This window comes from Taudactylus pleione, unplaced genomic scaffold, assembly GCF_031769625.1.
Source record: "Taudactylus pleione unplaced genomic scaffold, aTauple2 ptg000260l, whole genome shotgun sequence".
In the NCBI taxonomy this organism is placed as follows: Eukaryota; Metazoa; Chordata; class Amphibia; order Anura; family Myobatrachidae; genus Taudactylus; species Taudactylus pleione.
This window is the reverse complement of record NW_028284662.1, coordinates 372,166-393,198: the sequence shown is the minus strand read 5'-3', so window position 1 is coordinate 393,198 and position 21,033 is coordinate 372,166. Positions and strand designations below refer to the sequence as shown.

At 47.1% G+C, this 21,033-nt stretch overlaps 1 protein-coding gene across 1 annotated transcript; it reads right to left on the bottom strand.

Moving 5' to 3' along the window:
* Positions 1 to 9,713: 9,713 nt before the first annotated feature.
* Positions 9,714 to 12,807, bottom strand: LOC148514709 (uncharacterized). Its single transcript, XM_088481042.1, has 3 exons — positions 12,177 to 12,807; positions 10,036 to 10,101; positions 9,714 to 9,787 (listed from the first exon to the last, which is right to left on the bottom strand). The coding sequence occupies exons 1-3, from the start codon at positions 12,805 to 12,807 to the stop codon at positions 9,714 to 9,716; spliced, it is 771 nt and encodes a 256-aa protein (XP_088337168.1).
* Between the last annotated feature and the right edge of the window lie 8,226 nt (positions 12,808 to 21,033).

Genomic DNA, 21,033 nt, shown 5'->3' with positions numbered 1-21,033 from the left:
TAGATGGGCACAGGCACCATATTTCACTTTTTTGAATAAGTAGCTGTAGTGTTGCAAGGGTTAAATAGCATTGGGCCACACATTTTCTACTTGAAACCAATTTGTATTTTGCCTGGCACAACAAGGTTTTGAGCATGAAATAGGCTAGCAAAGTGGGCACAGGCACCAAATGATACCATTTAGAATAAGTCACTGTAGTGTTGAAAGGGTTAAATAGCCTTGAGCAACAAATTTGACATTTCCAACCAACAGAGGGAGATCACTTACATATGACCCACTTGTATTTTGCCTGGCCCAAGAAGGTTTTGGTCATAAAATAGACTGGCAAAGTGGGCACAGATACAAATTGTATTGATTTGAATTAGTAGCTGTAATTTTGCAAGAGTTAAATAGCCTTGGGCCACAAATTTGACACTTGCAACCACTAGAGGGGTAGTCACGTACATATGACCCACTTGTACTTTGCCTGGCCCAAGAAGGTTTTGGGCATGAAATATGCTGGCAAAGTGGGCACAGGCACCAAAATATACCATTTTGAATAAGTAGCTGTAGTGTTGCAAGGGTTAAATAGCCTTGGGCAAAAAATGTGACACTTTCAACCAACAGAGGGGGGTCCCGCTTGTATTTTGCCTGGCCCAACAAGGTTTTGGGCATGAAATAGGCTGGCAAAGTGGGTACAGGTACAATTGTATTGATTTGATTAAGTACAGTAGCTGTAGTGTTGCAATGGTTGAGTAGCCTGGGGCCACAAATTTGAGACTTGAAGCCATCACTTACATATGACCTATTTGTATCTTGCCTGGCCCATAAAGGTTTTGGGCATAAAATTGGGATGTACAAAGGTTTACATTTCCGGACCAATTCTTTCGTGTTAGTTTCGTGTGAAGTTTGTGTTGTTATTTTTCGGGATGCGGTAATATTTTTGAATGTACTATAGGTATTTATCGAAAGCTGCATATGTGGTCACTACTGGCTGATATGAAGAGTTTCGATTCTCTTCTTACAGACACTGCGCATGAACTGTGTTGTGTGTGTGAGTCTGACATGCGCAGAAGACTTTGTCAGACGCCAGACAAGCCAATCCATACCCAAATGTCTCCCTAGGAACCCTCCTCCCTCCTATATTCACTGGGTGTCTCTCCTTTCCCAGCCAATGCCTCCCTCCCACCACCCACCAACTTGACCCCTGCCAAGCCACTACCACTCTCAGCCAATCCACTGCCTCCCCTTGTCCAGCCGCTCCATATCAAAATTACTAACATAAGAAACAGAAATAGAAAATAACAAACAACCTAGCCCTCTCTTAGGGCACTAGCTCACTTCTTGAACCCTCTCTATCAAGGTGCAGCTAGTCTTCCAATAAAGTCTCTGCCTGCTTCTCTGCAGGTCTATTGCCAGCTCCAGCCTGGCTTAGCTTGCTGCCACAGCTATATAAACATCAGTCTTGGTGGTGTTCCCTGTATCCTCCAGGTATACAGTAGGCCCTGGCTTCCTCAGCCTGCAACCCAGCTGCTTCAATGTTACACAGTCTGAGAGGTTTATGGTCCCCCCCCTACCTCCTGCAAGGTCCAGAGACAAGACTCTTGGCCCCCATTGGCTTGCTTAGCTTCACTTGGCTCTCTGGCTGCCACAGTCCCACATAGACTGTTTCCAACAGCAGCCTAACTGGTTTGTCTTCTCATCAGCCCACACCTGACCTCTCTCCACAAGGCACCCACAGGTGTGTCACAACTCAGTATTTCTACCATGTGTGGGAGGATCTCTCCAACCCCACACAGAGTCTGCTGCTCACCAACGCCATCTCTGGAGATACTGCCACAATCTATATTATATATATATATATATATATATATATATATTTTAGGATACGATAAGACACAGCTAAAGATATAGCTGTATTTACCTTACACATTCTAAATATGTCTACAGGTTTATAATAAAATAATAGCCTGGGTCATACTTGTAAAAATAAAAGTTGTATTCACTTTGCTTGATGCTTCTGCATTTTATATACAGACTGTTAAGCCAGGTGCACATGGAACGATATGCACCATGAGCTATATCGTTCAGTGTTGTCCCCTCACCTGCCGGGCTCAATGTCGTTCCCGACATTGAGCATACAGACCAGGCTTGCCTACCCTCCCGATTTGGCTGGGAGCCTCCCGATTTTCGGGTGCCACTCCCGGCCCCCCGGAAAGGCAGGCAAGCCTCCCGGAAGTCTCCGACCCTCCCGACCTCCCCCCTGAAAAAAACAGAAACATCCGCAGCGGGGGGCCCGGTGACGCGATTCGCGCAGAATTGCATCATTGTGGTCCCGCCCCCTGCTTCACAATGTCGAAAACGGCATTGTGAAGAGGGGGCGGAGTCACTATGACGCTATCGTGCGGCCCGCCCCCGTCCCCAGCGTGACACCAAATGGCCGCCCCCCGTCCCCGGCTCCGACCCCAATGGCCGGCCCCGCCCCCTGCTATTAGCCGACAATCAGCTCCCTCCCGGAAGGCTGGAGCTGATTGTCGGCAAGTATGATACAGACATTGAGCATATTGAGCATACACACTGAACGATATCGTTCAGTGACATCACCAGCTGCATCCTCGAACTTGCAGGATCTGACAATATCGTCAGATTTACCTGCAAGTACGGCCAATGAAAGATAAACGATCTGCGTGGTTGTCCACGCATTAAACACCCAAGTTTGGGTTCACTGTTTCTTAGCCTCTGAGTGCCGCTTCTTGATTTTGGATTCTATTTTGGGGGTACAGACCCCGGGAAGGGCACCGTAGCAAGTTTCTTGTCTGATGGTGACAGGTGATTGGAGTGCCGGGGCTGATCAGTGTGAGATATATATATATATATTAGGGGTGAGCGGGTTCGGTTTTACTCGGTTTTACTTGGTTCTTATCGCCACTTTACCGCAATTTCGGCTCGATTTCATTCGCTACCCAAAACACGTGTTCGGCGATAGCCAATAAAAAGATCCGAGTAAAACCGAACCCGCTCACCCCTAATATATATATATATATATATATATATATATATATATATATATATATATATATATATATGGGCTATACGAACAGGCAGTGGCACTCGGAAACTTCAAGATTTCAAAAATGTGTGTTTTAATCCATACCATTAAACACACGTTTTTGAAATCTTGAAGTTTCCGAGTGCCGCTGCTTGTTCGTATAGCCCATATACAAGTCTGTTTCCAGAGTGCACCGGAGTAGGAGATATCCCTGCGTGGAGAGTGCCAGTCCGATATATATATATATATATATATATATAAAATATATATATTATATTATATATACATACATATACAGTTAGCTGGGGTGCCACATCAATGCCCTATTGCCTAGGGATTAATGTAGTGTCCAGAAAGAAGTGCACTCACCAGTCTTGAAGTAAATGTCTTCTTTTAATGCAATAAGATCAAACACAGTCGGCCATCAATGTTTCGAACCTCACATGGACGTTGTCAAGATACCATCTTGACAAAGATCCGTGTGACAATCTAAACGTCGATGGCCGACTGTGTCTGATCTTATTGCATTAAAATAAGACATTATTTACTTCGACTGGTGAGTGCACTTCTTTCTGGACACATATATATATATATATATATATATATATACACACACACGCACAATAATGTCCTGTCCTCCAATACAATGCGCCCGGTGCCTCTCCTATATGGATATGTATATATTGTGCATTGGACGTTTCAGGGCACAAACCCTTTTTTCAGGGTTTGTGCCCTGAAACCTTGACCCTATCTCAGTGTCCTGGAGATTTTTTTTTCCTTGAAGTTATTAGACCCAGAGTGCCGTTCAGTGCACTATATATATATATATATATATATATATATATATATTAGGGATGTGCGCCGGACCATTTTTGCCGGGTTTGGATTTGGTTCTAATTCGTCGTCCGGCTTTGGATTTGCCAAACTGCGGTGACTGGATTTGGATTTGGATTTGACTAACCGCGCATGCGTCGGTGTAACTGCGCATGTGCGTACGGCAGATTGCGAGCTTATTTTGACTCGTTCGTACAATAGCGTACAGGAAGTGACATGTCCAATGTGATTGACAGAACAGGGCGTTTTTGGGTGTTGACGGGGGTGGAGATGGAAAAACGCAGGCGTAGCGAGGCGTTTTTGGGGCGTACATACATTAGCAGATGCGAACGTAAAATGTGTTCGGACCGACTCATACGTCACTGGATGATCCTCTTTCCCTTCAAAATGCTCGCACAGCTTAGGGTCTGGATTACTCGACCACATTGGCGATGGCCTTCTCCTCCGTCCCGGCACTCCACGATGTTGCAGCGATTAATCACGGGTGGTCAGAACAGCAATTAGTGTTGGATTGAAAACCGGCTTGGTTTGTGTTTTGAAAGCAGTTTTTTGGGTTAGCACAAAGCGTACGCAGGTGGAAATCATAGCTGCTAATGTCAGGATTACACAATCAATTTGCGTACATTTTGGGGGGTTTATTTTGGCCTCAATTTGTTGGTTTGGGCCTATTGTAACAATAATGTCATCATGTTTTTTTTGTTTTTACCTTTTTCTTTTGGCCTGGTGAATTTGCATCGTTATGTAAATTTTTAAACGTTCCTTAAAGAGCCCTTTTTGTTAATTCATGTAAAATGTGTTTTTTGCACGTTTTTGCCTTTTGCCCAGGATTAAATGTAACCCATTTTGACAATAATGTGAGAATACAATTTCAGACTTTTTTTTTAATTTTATTGCTCAAACAAAAACTAAAATAAAAAACAGATTGTAGAAAAAGATTTTTTGCAGGGTTCATTCCCAAAGTTACAATAATTGGGCCAACAGAAAAGTTTGATGAAAAGTAAAACACAAAATTAAAAACAATTCACAAGAAAGGAGAGGGAAGTTTTGTCCAGAAAGGAATATGAGCCAAGCACAGAAGGAGTGTGGCAAAAGTAGCCATTGCTGTCAACGTTTTTTCACCCGTTTGGCTGGGGGAGGGAGGGCGCCAGACCGGGTCCGGGATGTCATCGGGCTGGCCTGTCCAGAGGCAGATGTTGAGGCCTCTGGACTAGGCACAGGGCTAGGCACATTTGGAGGATTGGCTGATGTTGTGCCAGAGGTGGAGGATCCTGATGTTCCGGCAGGAAGGGAGGTCGGCTCCACCATGTGCTGGCGAACGAGCTGCTCCAGGGCATTGGCAATGCGGATGTTGGCCCTGGTATTTTCCGCCAGGGCCTGACCAATGGTCACGTTGGCCGCCGCATTTTGCTCCAGGGCCTCAGCCACCCGTATCAGACTGGCGTCCATCCTCTGCAGAATCTCCGTATGGAAGTCCGATTTGAAATTGAGTTCTGTGAGGAGGGCCACTGCCTGTGAGGGGGATTGCCCTGGACTGGCTTCTGCAGGATCCTCAGCCGGATGTACTGGTTCCTCCCCTGCAGAGCCAGCAGAAATTCTGTGGCCAAGGCTCCCCTCTGGAGCAGACTCATCCGCCTGTGTCTCTGTTGGAAAAATGAGAAAAGACTCACATGAGTTGGTGACATCACAATATTTACCTGGGACAACATGAGGAGCCGCAAAGTCTGGCATGTCCGTATCCATGTTGGACACGCCAAACACCTCCACAGGCTGCACACACCCCTGTGCCAGCTCTTCTAAATCGTTCAACTCCAATGACACAGGGGTGGGACCCCCACCTGTCCCCCTTGCATGCCTAGCCCTGTCCGCCAGTTTTTGCTTTAGGCGATATTTGAAGTCGCCCCATCTGTGGGATAAAATTGGAACCATTATCCTTTTGTTTAAAATGGGGTTTGTTTTTAGGGGGGGCAAGTGTTTACTTACCGCCGTTTGACATCCCGGGCTAGACGGACATAATCACCCACCCTATTGACAGCAACGGCTACCTCCCCGCTAATATGCGGGGATCCAAACAAATAGAACAATTGTTTAATTGGGGCTAACATGTATTTTGACCAATAAAAGCGAATGTTTAAGCCGTACGTATTCTGCGGGTAAACACAAACACGGACAAGATTAAAGTTTATTGCATTGTGTTGAAAATAAAAAAAAAATTAAGCTAATTGATACATTGATTGTCAGGATACGATTGAGGGAGGTAGGCAGAATAAACGAGCAGGTAATCGGAATCTGACAGGCCCACTTCCGGTTTGTACTTGTGCGTGCGTTCCCTTCAAGCCATTTCGGGGATGTACGCTCGCTATTTGGCACGCTCGTTCGTTAGAGGAGGGGTCTGTTGAGTTTGGGGCGGATTTTTATCTGCGTACGAAAATACGAGCGAGTGCTTGAATTTAAATATTTTTTTACGTACGCCGAACGTACGTACGCCCACTTGCGTCCGGGTCTGAATCAGGGCCATAGTGTCTCTGATTCACATTACACCATAAAGTAGTGTCTCTTATTTATGTTACGACACACAGTAGTGCCCCTTTTACACAATGCCCACAGTAGTGACCCTTTTATACAATGCCCACAGTAGTGCCCTTTTACACAATGCCCACAGTAGTGGTGTCCCTTACACAATGCCCCCAGCAGTGGTGCCCCCTATGCAGTCCTCTTAGTAGTAGGGTCCCCTATGCAGTGCCCCCAGTAGTAGTATGCCCCCCAGTAGTATGCCCCCCAGTAGCAGGCCCCCCCAGTGGTATGCCCCCCATTAGCAGGCCCCCCAGTAGTATGCCCTCCCAGAAGTATGCCCCCCCAGTAGTATGCCACCTATTAGCAGGCCCCCAGTAGTATGCCCCCCCAGTAGTATGCCCCCATAAGCAGGCCCCCAGTAGTATGCCCCCCCCAGTAGTAGGCCCCCCCAGTAGTACTCCCCCCCAGTAGTAGGCCCACCCAGTAGCATGGCCCCCAGTAGCAGGCCCCCCCAGTAGTAGGCTGCCCCAGTAGCAGGCCCCCCAGTAGTAGGCTGTCCCAGTAGCAGGCCCCCCCAGTAGTAGGCCCCCGCAGTAGCAGGCCCCCCCCCAGTAGTAGCCCCCCCCAGTAGTATGTCCCCTCAGTAGTATGGCCCCCTCAGTAGCAGACCCCCCCAGTAGCAGGCCCCCCCCAGTTGTATGCCCCCCCCAGTAGCAGGCCCCCCCCCAGTAGCAGACCCCCCCAGTAGCAGACCCCCCCTCCAGTAGCGCCCCCGGTCCTTACATATGAAAAAAACCAAAACTTACCTGAATCCCCGCTCCCGCGCCGTCCGCTCTGCTGCCACGCGCTGAGGAGGGATCCGGAAGACGGAGCTCATGTGTGAGCTCCAGCCGGCTCCCTCCGTGCAGCAGCCAATGACAGTCTGTGTGACTCTCATTGGCTGCTGTAACAAACACACAGCTGCCGCTGGCAGCTGTGTGTTTGTGTCTGTGTAGGGCAGACCACTATCACAGCAGTCTGCCCTACACGCGAGGAGCCCTGATGTCTCTAGTGAGAATCCGACATCAGGCGGCCGCCGTTCGGCCCCGAATGGGGATCCGAGTCAGGCGGTGAACACCCGAACAGGGTTCGGGTGGACTTGGATCCCCTATGTTTGGAGCGGTTCGGATTCCACAGAATCCGAACCGCTCATCTCTAATATATATATATATATATATATATATTTATTGTAATCGTGCAGTCGTTTGTCTGTCTGTGATGTGCCTACACTGAACGAGCAGTCAGTCAGTGTAGGCACATCAATCATCTTCAAAAATGCTGAAACTGATGTTATCGTCAGGTTGTACACCATATATGCATGATGATAGATGTCTAAACGACCAGCGGGAGCGCGCATCGCTGGTCATTTTAGAAATTTTTTAAACGTTGTGCAAACTATTTTTAAATAGTAATCATTGAACGGTTGAATGGTAATGATATCGTTATCATTCAATCGCTCAATTTAATTGTCTAGTGGATGTGTGCCTTAAGGGGCATTACTGTGTGGCATACTGTAATTTGAATTGTGGGTATTATCGTGTGGTAATGCCCTTTTCCAGTGAGATTACACCCCTTTTTTTTTCGAAGCGCGCCTACGGCGCGCTCTTTTCCTTCTTCTGGTGTGTGGGTGGGCACCAATGCTCTTTATATACACAGAGCAGCAAAATATGTACTTTCGGCTCTACTTTGGTGGCACAGATGTGTCCCCCTCCGCGTTCAGCTCCCCTGTCCTAAAAAATCCTACAGTGATCACTATCTAATCCTCTACAAGTGCTAAGCTAGGGCTTGGTCAATTGGGAAAATGCCTTTCCTTATCCTTGTGTGTGATCTACACCAATGAAGTGCCAGCTTTATCTAACAGAACCAACCAAATACCAAATGTCTGACTATGGCACATGTATGAATCCCCTGCAGGATGAGCTCTGCTGTATGTATTTTAATACAAAGAATGATATATACTTGTATGTTGTTAATTATTAATGATGTAATTAATTATATTTATTTATAAAAGTATAGACTAAGAAGTTGGAGGAGTCAGAAATAGTGAGGGGAGGAGTCTACGCCTGGCGCCAGATGCTGACGCCAAGGTGGGCCTGTGTGTTTTTTAAATGCCAGGGCCTATTTTTAGTCCCAGTCCGGCCCTGATGATGATGTTGCCTTTATTAGGCCCAACTGCCCTACTACCTTTCTGTGAAGGTTTATAAATGCCTCAGTCTGTGCCCGAATAGCCTAAGTGAGGTCAAGCAGCATTAAATCAATATTGTAAGCCATTCTAATTCGTTTACCCTCCGCCACTCTGTCAGCACTCAATATTTATTTTAATATATGATTAATGGAATCCATTTGTTGTGTTTGGCTCTCTATAAAGAACACCTGTTTAGATCTAAAGCTATCAAGGGACAAAGCTATTTCCTCTGCAGAAGGGGATTGTTGAGGTGTAGGTGTAGGCTGAGGTGATGTGTGGTTCAGTTGCTGGTTGTTGTTAGTAACCACTTCTGTATTTTCATCCACAGCCATGCCAGGATCTACTGTGACTATGAGGTGAAAAGTCCAGACTTTTCGCCTGCTGGACTGTTTGCCTCCTTCGCGGAAAAGTATAGCGCGCAATCCCGCTATTCCCCATATTCAATTCCAAAGTAGGCGAAATCGGGAACTGGCAAAACTTTGATCTGGGGGATCACTATGGGTACCCCTGTTTATGTCTGCAGAAGAAAGTTGGGTTTTTAAATAGCAGCGGCAGGTGTTTTTTTCCCAATATTAAAGAAGTGATGCAGAAGAGCACTTAGCTTTTTTTTTTCCTTTTTAAGAGTGGTCCCATCAAATTTGGGGTCCATGAAAATGGGTACTAGTATATTTTTACGACCCTAATCTAGTTTTTAAAAATTCTGCAAAAATGCACCTGCCGCTAATAGCCTATTCTAGAATACCCCTGCTGCATACTTACAGAATACCCCTGAACCTATTTTGCTATTTTTAAACACTGTTCAACTATTTTTTTTTCTCCCCAAAATGTTAAATTCTTCTTTTAGGGTGTCCCGATTTTTTTTTTTTTTTTTTTTTACTTTTTTTTGCACATTTCGTTTTAAGGGGCCATTCCCAATGGTGCAGGCTATTTTTTATATAACGCTTGCATCCCTAAACCCCAATTCTGCATTTTTTTTCGCCTGCTAAAGGCTGGCAAAAAATTATCCCCATTTTTTTACATTGACTTCTCGCACCGGCGAAAAGTCAATGTAATTGAATACAGGGATATTTCAAATAGGCGAAAATTATGACATTTCGCCATAATTTGAATACGGACCTAAGACGATCTTGTGATCATCATCTTCTTCCTGACGATGGAGTTGTGGAGTTGGTCGATGTGGCATGGTGGACCTAAAAAAAAGTAGGGATTATTAATTATATTTAAATAATGGTGGTGGAGGGGGGGAAGGCTAGACAGTTTTACTGCTTCTGCATTGTATGCAGATTGTGGCCACATTAATTTCATCTAAAGTTATGTGTATATAAATCTAAGGATAATGTCCTCATTAAAGCATGTTTGCTTTGGGTCTGTTTCGTCAATAAATGCTCATGTGCATACTTTTTTGCTGTTTTCCCTACATTTCTATGTTAGCACATACCTGCAGCATGTTCTTCCACACGTGGACGAGCCCTTTTTGCCATTGAATTCTTCCTCCCTGGAGCAGCTGCGGAACAATCCCAATTATTATTATTTGCTGTATTACATGTGTTTTAAAACTATTTGTAGCAGTGGACAAATAAAATTACTCATTCAGAGTCGGTCGTTGCAGCCGCTCGGTCGTAAGGTAAAAGGGTCCGGATATGCAAATGAAGCGCTCGTAAGTTGCGTCGTTAAGATGGGATCGTTAGCTGGACGAGCGAGGGGAGCATGCGGCCGTAAGACTAAAAACGCGCCCCCTTCTCGTTCGCAATACACGTCATCTCCGGGCATATAAGAATTAATCGACACCATCGGGAACCATTGGAGATGGTCGTAGATCTTAAGGTTGACCATACCCTCTCTTAAGCACTACGATCAAGTCAGTGTAAAAACTTCCCATGTCACATGTGCCATGACACTACTTAGTTAATTATGCACTCCCATAAAATGCCGTTTGCATAGTCAGGCACGCCTGCGTTCGGATCTCCACTCCCCCGTTCACAAGCACCTTCCCCTGTTACCACCCACAAACGCCTCATCCTGTCACTCAAACTAACGGCCTGGCTCTGTTCAAGGAGAGAGCAATTTCTGATCGTAATAGCTAGTTTGCGCACGCGCATTGCGAATTTTACGCATGCGCAGTTTAGCGAACATCGGTGGCATACGACCGAGCGGCCGCAACGACCGACTCTGAATGAGGTCCTTAGTGCAAACAACAAAAAGACTGTGGTTTTTAAGCTAACAGTGCAATGGCCCTTTCTGTGCTAGCTTAACAAAATATTAGTGTTGAGTTCTATTCTATTTTTACATGATAACATTATTCTTTACACAAACCCCTAAAAAAAAGTAGCACTACACATCCCAGCATTGCCAAACAATAACATCTTTGTACTCTGGGCAATCTAGGTGAGAGCATACTTGTATGTGTAGTTGTACAGCAGCAGCGTATTGTACAGTAATAGAGCAGTAATAACACCCCTGAAAATGATGCTAATACAAATATGTAATATGAGTATTGGCATCAATTCAAATCCCGGCAGCGCCAGCCCGACGTGGAATGAAATCCCGATCATGCGAAAGGTTAGTATTATCTAACTTAATCTACCCACTAACCCTATCCCTCCTTTAGGGTGCCTAACCCTAACCTCCCCCCACTGTGTTTAACCCTAATCCCCCCACTAAGTGCCTAAACCTAACCCCCCTTTCCCCGCCATCTAAACCTAAGTCCCCCGTGGGGGGTGCCTAACCCTAAGTTCCCCCCGGGGGTGCCTAACCCTAACCCTCCCCCTAGCCTAAACCTAACCTCCAGGGGGGGTGCCTAACCCTAAGTCTCCCCCCCCCCCCCCCGGAACCCTAAACCTGGAATTGGTATGAAATGGTTCGATTCCCGGCATCGGCAGCCCGACATCAGCAGAGATCCCGGCAGCGGAAGCCCGATAGCGCTGGAAATCCCGATCGTGGATAGGTAAGTATTGTCTAACCTAACCTACCCCCCTAACCCTCCTTAGGGGTGCCTAACCCTAACCTCCCCCCAAGTGCCTAACCCTAATCCCCCCTCTAAGTGCCTAACCACTCCCTTCCCCGCTGCCTAAACCTAAGTCCCCCGGGAGGGTGCCTAACCCTAAGTCCCCCCCCCAGGGTGCCTAACCCTAACCCTCCCTCCCCCTAGCCTAACCCTCCCGGGGGGGTGCCTAACCCTAAGTCCCCCCCGGGAGCCCTAAACCTAACCCTCCCCCCCCCGCGGCTGTCCGCTCGCGGCGCCCGTCATCACTACGATCGGGATGCCGGGCACCGGTCTCCCGGTGTCGGGGAGATGCCGGGCGTCTACATCTAGACGCCCGGCATTTCACCCTTGCCGGGATATGACAGTCGGGAAGCCGGCTGCCGGTATTTAGGCAGTCGGCTTCCCGATTGCATACCCTAAACCTAACCCTCCCCCCCACGCTCGGTGCCCGGCATCCCTTTGATCGGGATGCCGTTCACCGGTCTCCCGGCGTAGGTTTATTATTCCTCGCTGGGATTCTGTAGTGGAGATGCCGGTGGTCGGCATATCGACCGCCGGCATCATAAACGCATACCGAGTATTGTTATGTTACTCACCAATAGGGGCCGGGTTTGGAGGTCTGTCTGTATCCTCAATCTGAGTTCCATGTAGGATATCTGGTGGAATTATCTGTTTGAGCTCTTGTTCATAAGATGTGTAGTGTATGGGGATGTGACGGCCACCACCGTTTTTGCGGGACCGCTTAACTTTATCCACCATTTTCCCCTTTAACACACGTTTGATGTCGTTGAAACATTTTTTAATGTTGTAAACGTCACGTCTGCAGCTACTGACAGTATTAACAGCTTCTGTGATGTCAACCCACATTTGTTTCTTTCTGACCAGGGGGGTAGAATGTGCGCGTTCTCCCAGGAGACGTGTGAACACTGGTACCATAGCATGTACCAGTGCAGAATTTTCTTCATAGGTGAAGCTCATATTGCGCCCACAGCGTGTCCTCCCAGGCAATGGACCAGCAGACTCAGCCTCCTCCTCTTCATCCTCCCCCTCCTTTCCATTTTTCTCCTCCACCTGTGTGTCATCATCCTCCTCCTGCACTTCCTGGTCAGACAAACCTTCCTCCTCCTGATGACTGTGACTCTGCCTGACAATCACCTCCGGATCCTGCTTCTCCTCCTCCTTCTCCTCCAGCCTCTGCTGAGCTCCCCCAGCTCTCCTGCTTGCCATGCTGCATCATTGATTCAGCTCCACACTCTCTATCACAGCACAAAATGGTGGCTCAGGGGTTTATATAGTGTGTGTGATGCCTAAGTCATGGGACTGCCAATGGTTGATTCTCTTTGTGTCAGTATGCATGCTGAAATGAAAATCGCATTCCGGTTGGTCTAAATTTTGAGCCTTTTCCAAGGAGTTTCATCGCGAGACGTCGCATGCGAACAGCGTATGGGACTGAAATATTGCCACCTATTACATACGCGAAATGAGAGTGATATTTGCAATAAATAAACATACGATTAGGTGTGAAACCATATGTGCAAATTAGGGGTGAGCGGGTTCGGATTTCTGAAATCCGAACCCCCCCGAGCCCCCCCGATCCGAGTCCGATCCGAATCAGGCTCGACTTTTCCCGCCTGACTCGGATCTGAAATAGAGGCAAATCGTCATCATCCCGCCTTCCGAGTCTCGCGGGTTTTGGATCCTATATAAGGTACCCGCGTCGGCGCCATTTTCTCACTCGGCTGTGGACAGTGAAGAGGGAGGGTGGGAGTTAGGGCTGTGTAGTGTAGTGTAGTGTAGTGCTGCTGTTGTCCACTACTTCAAAGTCCATAGGGGCTGGCTGTGTTGTGCTGTGCTGCTGTTGTTAATAGGGGCTGTGTCCACTACTTCAAAGTCCATAGGGGCTGGCTGGACTGTGTTGTGCAGTCAGTTCTCCATAGGGGCTGTGTCCACTCCAAAGTCCTGTGCAGTGTCCCAGTCCTAAAGGGGTGCTGTAGTGTTGTCCAGGGGGTGCTCTGTCCATCAGGGGTGCTCCCCCCAAGTGCTAAAAAAATAATATATTTTCTGTGTTTGTGAATTGTGTGCGCAGTAGCCGCACGTGCATCAACAAAGTAGTGCCAAGCGTGCGCCTGTGTCATAAGGGCCGGCTGGCTTGACCGTTAAAGGGTGCTGTAACCCCCGAAAGTACACTCCAGTCCAAACCAAAAAAAAAATTATTTTCTGTGTTTGTGAATTGTGTGCGCAGTAGCCGCACGTGCATCAACAAAGTAGTGCCAAGCGTGCGCCTGTGTCATAAGTAAAGGGCCGGCTGGCTTGACCGTTAAAGGGTGCTGTAACCCCCAAAGTACACTCCAGTCCAAACCAAAAAAAAAATTATTTTCTGTGTTTGTGAATTGTGTGCGCAGTAGCCGCACGTGCATCAACAAAGTAGTGCCAAGCGTGCGCCTGTGTCATAAGTAAAGGGCCGGCTGGCTTGACCGTTAAAGGGTTCTGTAACCCCCAAAGTACACTCCAAACCAAAAAAATATATATTTTCTGTGTTTGTGACTTGTGTGCACTGTGGCTGCACGTGCATCAACAAAGGAGCAGCGCCAAGCGTGCGCCTGTGTCCCATAAGTAAAGAGCCGGCTGGCTCATTTCTTAAAGGGTGGTGTAACCCACAAAGTGCACTACTCTCCAGCAAAAATAAAAAAATATTTTCTGTGTTTGTGTGCGCTTTAGCCGCACGTATATTATATATCAATATAACATAAATGGAGGACCAAACTTTCTCCGATAAAAATAAAATAGGGAAAGATCAAGAACCACTTCCTCCTAGTGCTGTTGCTGCTGCTGGGAGTTGTTCATCATCCCAGAGAGGAAGTAGGAACATCACTACTTTTACTAAACAATTGACCCTCCAACAGTCCCTAGCGATGAGGATGAAGTACGACAGCAGTCATCCTGAAGCAAAACGTATAACTGAGGCCTTGACTGCTATGTTGGTGTTAGACATGCGTCCGGTATCCGACATTAGTGCAGTGGGATTTAGACAATTGATGGAGGTAGTGTGTCCTCGGTTCCAAATCCCGTCTAGATTCCACCTGCATCCTCAAAGCAGCAGCGACAAGCGTGCGTCTGTCTGTTAAAGGGTGGTGACACCCTCAAAGTGTGCTACACAAACAATTAAAATATTGCTCTTTTTTTTTCTGTCTTTGTGAATTGTGTGGGCTGTAGCCGCACTTGCATCCTCAAAGCAGCAGCGACAAGCGTGCGTCTGTCTGTTAAAGGGTGTTGTAACTCTCAAAGTGCTCCAAAAAATCAAAAAAAATTTTTTAATGTGTTTGTGACTTGTGTGCGATGTAGCCACACTTGCATCCTCAAAGCAGCAGCGACAAGCGTGCGTCTGTCTGTTAAAGGGTGGTGACACCCTCAAAGTGTGCTACACAAACAATAAAAATATTCTTCTTCTTTTTTCTGTCTTTGTGAATTGTGTGGGCTGTAGCCGCACCTGCATCCTTAAAGCAGCAGCGACAAGCGTGCGTCTGTCTGTTAAAGGGTGGTGACACCCTCACAGTGTGCTACACAAACAATTAAAATATTGTTCTTTTTTTTTCGGTCTTTGTGAAATGTGTGGGCTGTAGCCGCACCTGCATCCTTAAAGCAGCAGCGACAAGCGTGCGTCTGTCTGTTAAAGGGTGGTGTAACTCTCAAAGTGCTCCAAAAAATAAAAAACTATTTTTTTAATGTGTTTGTGACTTGTGTGCGATGTAGCCGCACTTGCATCCTCAAAGCAGCAGCGACAAGCGTGCGTCTGTCCGTTAAAGGGTGGTGACACCCTCAAAGTGTTCTACACAAACAATTAAAATATAGTTCTTTTTTTTTCGGTCTTTGTGAAATGTGTGGGCTGTAGCCGCACCTGCATCCTTAAAGCAGCAGCGACAAGCGTGCGTCTGTCTGTTAAAGGGTGGTGTAACTCTCAAAGTGCTCCAAAAAATAAAAAACTATTTTTTTAATGTGTTTGTGACTTGTGTGCGATGTAGCCGCACTTGCATCCTCAAAGCAGCAGCGACAAGCGTGCGTCTGTCTGTTAAAGGGTGGTGACACCCTCAAAGTGTGCTACACAAACAATAAAAATATTCTTCTTTTTTCTGTCTTTGTGAATTGTGTGGGCTGTAGCCGCACCTGCATCCTTAAAGCAGCAGCGACAAGCGTGCGTCTGTCTGTTAAAGGGTGGTGACACCCTCAAAGTGTGCTACACAAACAATTAAAATATTGTTCTTTTTTTTTCGGTCTTTGTGAAATGTGTGGGCTGTAGCCGCACCTGTATCCTTAAAGCAGCAGCGACAAGCGTGCGTCTGTCTGTTAAAGGGTGGTGACACCCTCAAAGTGTGCTACACAAACAATAAAAATATTCTTCTTCTTTTTTCTGTCTTTGTGAATTGTGTGGGCTGTAGCCGCACTTGCATCCTCAAAGCAGCAGCGACAAGCGTGCGTCTGTCTGTTAAAGGGTGGTGTAACCCTCAAAGTGTGCTCCACAAACAATAAAAATATTCTTTTTTTTTTTCTGTCTTTGTGAATTGTGTGGGCTGTAGCCGCACTTGAATCCTCAAAGCAGCAGCGACAAGCGTGCGTCTGTCTGTTAAAGGATTACATCGGTGACAGCATCCAAGTAGGCATGTAAGACAGTCCGTACCTGTACTGGCAGGAAAAAGAAGCAATTTGGAGGTCCCTGTACAAACTGGCTCTATTTTACCTGAGTTGCCCCCCCTCCAGTGTGTACTCCGAAAGAGTGTTTAGTGCAGCCGGGAACCTTGTCAGCGAAAGGCGTAGGAGGTTGTTTCCACAAAATGTGGAGAAGATGATGTTCATAAAATGAATTATCAACTCTTCCAGGGAGACCAGCCTCCAGAACGTACAGAGGGACCTGTGGTTCCAGCAGGGGCGAATTAATACTCTGTGAGGATGAGGATGTACACACTGAAGAGGGTGAGGAATCGGTGGATGAGGAGGATGAGGATGACATCTTGCCTCCGTAGAGCCAGTTTGTGCAGGGACAGATTAATTGCCAGCTTGTTTTGTGGGGGCCCAAACGAACCAATCATTTCAGCCACAGTTGTGTGGCAGACCCTGGCACTGAAATGATTGGTTTGTTAAAGTGTGCATGTCCTGGTTATACAACATAAGGGTGGGTGGGAGGGCCCAAGGACAATTCCATCTTGCACCTCTTTTTTTTCTTTGCATTATGTACAGTTTGGGGCCTAGTTTTTCAATGCCATCCTGTCTGCCACTGCAGTTTCACGCCTAGATGGGTCACGTGTTTGTGCCGCCCACTCGTGTCGCTTAGCATAGTCATCCAGCTACCTCGGTGCAACCTTTTGGACATAAAAACACTATTGTGAGGTGTGAGGTATTCAGAATAGACTGGAAATGAGTGGAAATTAAGGTTATTGAGGTTAATAATAGCATAGGAGCAGAAAAACCTACAAATTCTGTGATTTTAGCTGTTTTTATGCTTTTTTTCAAAAAAATACAGATCCAAAACCCAGAACCCAAAACACGGAAGGGTGGTTTTGGAAAAACCAATCCAGATCCAAAACATGAAGAAAGATCCAGATCCAAAACACAAAAAGTGGCCGGTGCACACCCCTAATATACACATATAAGTACATTTTTATATAGTGTGGCCAGGACAGGATTAATCTGACAAAGTGGTAAAACTGCAGGTTGTCAGATCCAGGCCAGGGTTTGTGTAAGTTTGAGTCTGAAAAGGCAGCTGAATACAGACACCTGTGTGAGACTGGTAAAAGAGCTGCAGAGACACTGGGAAACTAATCCTGACGGTGAAATAGTCACCCAGGTTATAGGACCCGTGGGTCCACTAAATTAACTGTATTGCTATGTGGAAGAATCTGTGTACTAGCCTGTAATATCTTGCCTGTGAACACTGCACTGTCCTGTATACCTGCCTGTGGTGAGGAAATAAAGCTTCTGTTGGATTTTACCCGGTCTATGTGTATTTTGTCACATTTGGCGCCTAAACAGGGACCTTGCTGCATACTACTACACAGGAAGAGCCTAGATAAAATCACTGGATCCACCCACGGCTGCAGTGAGATGCATTGCAGGACGCTACCCTCTGTGCAGCGGCTTGGTGAGTCTGAGTTGCATTACTAGCAGCTGGGTAGGTGAGTGTGGCAGGCAGCCATAAAATAGCAGTTGGTCAAAGTGATAATCTGTCCATGTGTATATGCAAATCGTGCACATTATAATACTGCTTAATTCCTGTGTATGGGGCTGAAAGCCAAGGGAATATAGTAAATGTAGTGCAGTTTTAAGGGAAACCAGTTGATATAGATTGCTGGGAATCTGGCTTGCAAGAGAGCATTAATTAAGCCTGCTATATTTGTCCACAAAGTGGTAAAGAAGAGTAATATGGAGGAAATGATGAAAAGTTTTGCTGAACTAGCTGCAGGCAGTAAGCTCTGGCAGCAGGGCAGCAAGCACAGGTGCAAGGGCAGCAAACTTTGATTCCGAATCAACAAACTCAAATTCAGTTATTACATGCAGAGTTAACTGAAATGAAGAAAGGTGGGCATGAGCAAGAGGTGTTGCAGAAGCTTGCCCCATCTGATGACACTGAAGCTTTTCTGTGCACCTCTAAGTGTACTGCTGCAAGTTTAAAATGGCCTGAGGAGGAGTAGGCTGCCAGACATGCTCCCTGTCTCACAGGGGAACCTCAAAGAGCATATGTTGATTTAAACGTGACTGAGGCAAACTCCTCTACATGCCTAAAGAAGGCCATACTCAGCATGGCTCAGGAGTTTCAGGAATGGAGGCTAAACTCATCTGAGCCTCCAAGGGTAAGGCATGGTTGCAGCTGGATAAAAACTCTGCTCAGTGTATTGTAGAGGTGGTGGCATTGAACCATGCTGTGCAAGTACTAGATCATGTGGTGCAACAGTGGGCCCTAAAGGCTGTTTCTCAAATGTTTGAGGAGTTAGCGTTGGTGATTGAACTGTACCTGACTCTTGGGAAGTTGAATAAAGCCAAGCAGAGGTTCCAGTCAGTACCCAAGCCTAGAACCCGGGTCTCAGTTGTTAAAGCCAACAACCCACCTCTAGCTGTGCTTGGACTGCCCAAAGCAGGGCGGCAGTGCTGGAAAAACAGCTCGACCAGTGGTCAGCATGGCTGCTGGAAGCGCAAACCACCTTGTTTTGTTTGATGGTGTGAGTGGAAGGCTGGGAGGTCTGGGCCTTAGTAGATACCTGGTGGTGATCAGGTGCTACCCCTGGTAAAGTTTATATGTGTACATGGGGATGTAGAAGAATGCCCGTGAGTGCACCTCCCAATAGTGATAAACGGGTGAGCTCTGCTGTGTCCCAAAGTTTGGTGGCTGTAATATCCTCCTTGGCCAATGAGCAGTAGGAGGGGAGTGAGGCCGAGGCACAGTGGGGTCCCATTGGCAAGGAAGTGTCTTTTCAGGACTTTGGAGGCTAATCATATTAATACATTTTGTACCTGCCGGGGTGTTAACTGTCCTGTAGTGTTTAGTTACCAGCCAGCGCCATGGTCAGCCCAACCAGGGTTCCAGCAGGAGAGGAGACAGCACCAAAGTTTGCAGGTTAGTGTGCTAGAGGTATAGGGGGAGCAGTGCATGGGAAAGAGGGGAGAGGGGATTTGGGCAGTGTCATCTGTAGGGGGGCATGTGAGGGGGTGTGCAGTCAGGAGCTGTTAGTGGACAGTGCGAGTGGTGAGTGGGGGGCATTGAACTATGAGTGGGGGCAGTGTGAGGAGGACAGTAAGCTTTGAGGGGTGCAGTGTGAGTAGGAGCAGTGATTGGGGACAGACTGCTATAAGTGGGGGCTGTGTGAGGACAGTAAGCTGGGAGGGGGAGCAGTGTGGGCTGTAATTTTGAATGCAATGATAGCTATAAGGGGGGGCAGTGACAGTGGGGCCATTGGGATATGTGACAGAGAACAGTGTGGGCTGTAATTGGGGGCAGTGATGGCTTTAAGTGGGGGTGGTGAGAGTGGGGACAGTGTGATGGAGAGCAGTGTGGGTTGTGATTGGGGGCAGTGATAGCTATAAATGGGGGCAGTTAGCTGTGAGTGGGGGCAGTATGGGCTGTGATTGGGTGTTATAACATACTGTATATAAAGGGCACTACTGCGTAGTGTAATGTGTATTAAGGGGTTTGGGGTACTACTCTGTGGTGTAACGTCAACAGCGGAAACTAATGTGCGGTGTAATGTGAATTGGCACTTTTGTGACACCACGTCCCCATTTATTTTTGGAGCACGCCGTCGCCGCGCACTGTCCTTGTTTAAAATATTGGGGGGGGGGGCACCAATGCTCTTTCTGGCACAGTGCAGCAAAATGCCTCGCTATTGCTCTGTGTATGTGTATATGTCAGTAAGTATGCATGTATGTGTCAGGTTGTGTGTGTGTGTGTATTTATGTGTATATATATATACAGTGTGTGTTTGTGTGTGTATATGTGTCAGTGTGTGTGTGTATGTATGTATATATATATATGTCAGTGTGTGTGTATCTGTGTCAGTGTGTCTGTGCTGTGAGACAATGCGGGGGGAAGATGATGGTGTGACTGAGAGACGATGCGGGGGGGAGCTGATCGCATGACTGCGAGACTATGCAGGGGGGGAGCTGATCGTGTGACTGAGAGACGATGCAGGGGGGAGGTGACGGTGTGTTGAGAGACGATGCAGGGGGAGATGATGGTGCGCTGAGAGTTGAGGCGGTGATGGTGTGCTGAGAGACGACGCAAGGGGGAGACTATGGTGTGGCTGAGAGACAAAGCACGGAGGGAGATGATGGTGTGGCTAAGAGGTGATGCAGTGAGATGATGGTGTGGCTGAGAGATGCAGGGGAAAGGTAGTTACACAGCAGGCATGAGTCTGGTTGAACCGCTGTTGTGTGATGATAACTTTGTTATTATTCCCACACAAACAGGCATCTTCCGGACGATGTGACCTACATGAATAGTGAATACCAACTGAAGACGCCATCGTCCCAGGGAGGATATATTTCTTCAGAAGTTCCACATTGTGAGAAACCACCGCAGAGGTAAGGTGCATATGGAATGTAAAGGAATGTGTCACAAAATGGGTGGCGTGTCATGTTGGCACACCCTATTTTCTATACCCACGTCCCTTCCGGTAGGTGACCACGCCGATATTTTTGGCGCGTGCCCTCGGCGCGCAAGATATGCTTGTCTGTGTGTTGGGGGGGGAGCCAATTTGAAACTTGCCCTGGGCTCCGAAGTCCCTAGTTACGCCACTGTATGTAAGTGACTCCCAGCAGTTGGTTGGAAGTGTCAAATTTGTGGCCCAAGGCTATTTAACCCTTGCAACACCACAGTAACTTATTCAAATCAATACAATCTGTACCTGTGCCCACTGTGCCAGTCTATTTGATGCCCAGAACCTTGTTGGGCAAGGTAAAATACAAGTGGGT

Excerpts from the sequence above, each read along its gene's own strand:
- LOC148514709 (XM_088481042.1), bottom strand. The coding sequence starts at position 12,807 with ATGGCAAGCAGGAGAGCTGGGGGAGCTCAGCAGAGGCTGGAGGAGAAG. Across the intron at positions 10,102-12,176 it reads TCCAAACCCGGCCCCTATTG|CTGCTCCAGGGAGGAAGAAT; the intron begins GTGAGTAACATA and ends ATTGTTCCGCAG. Across the intron at positions 9,788-10,035 it reads TGTGGAAGAACATGCTGCAG|GTCCACCATGCCACATCGAC; the intron begins GTATGTGCTAAC and ends ACTTTTTTTTAG.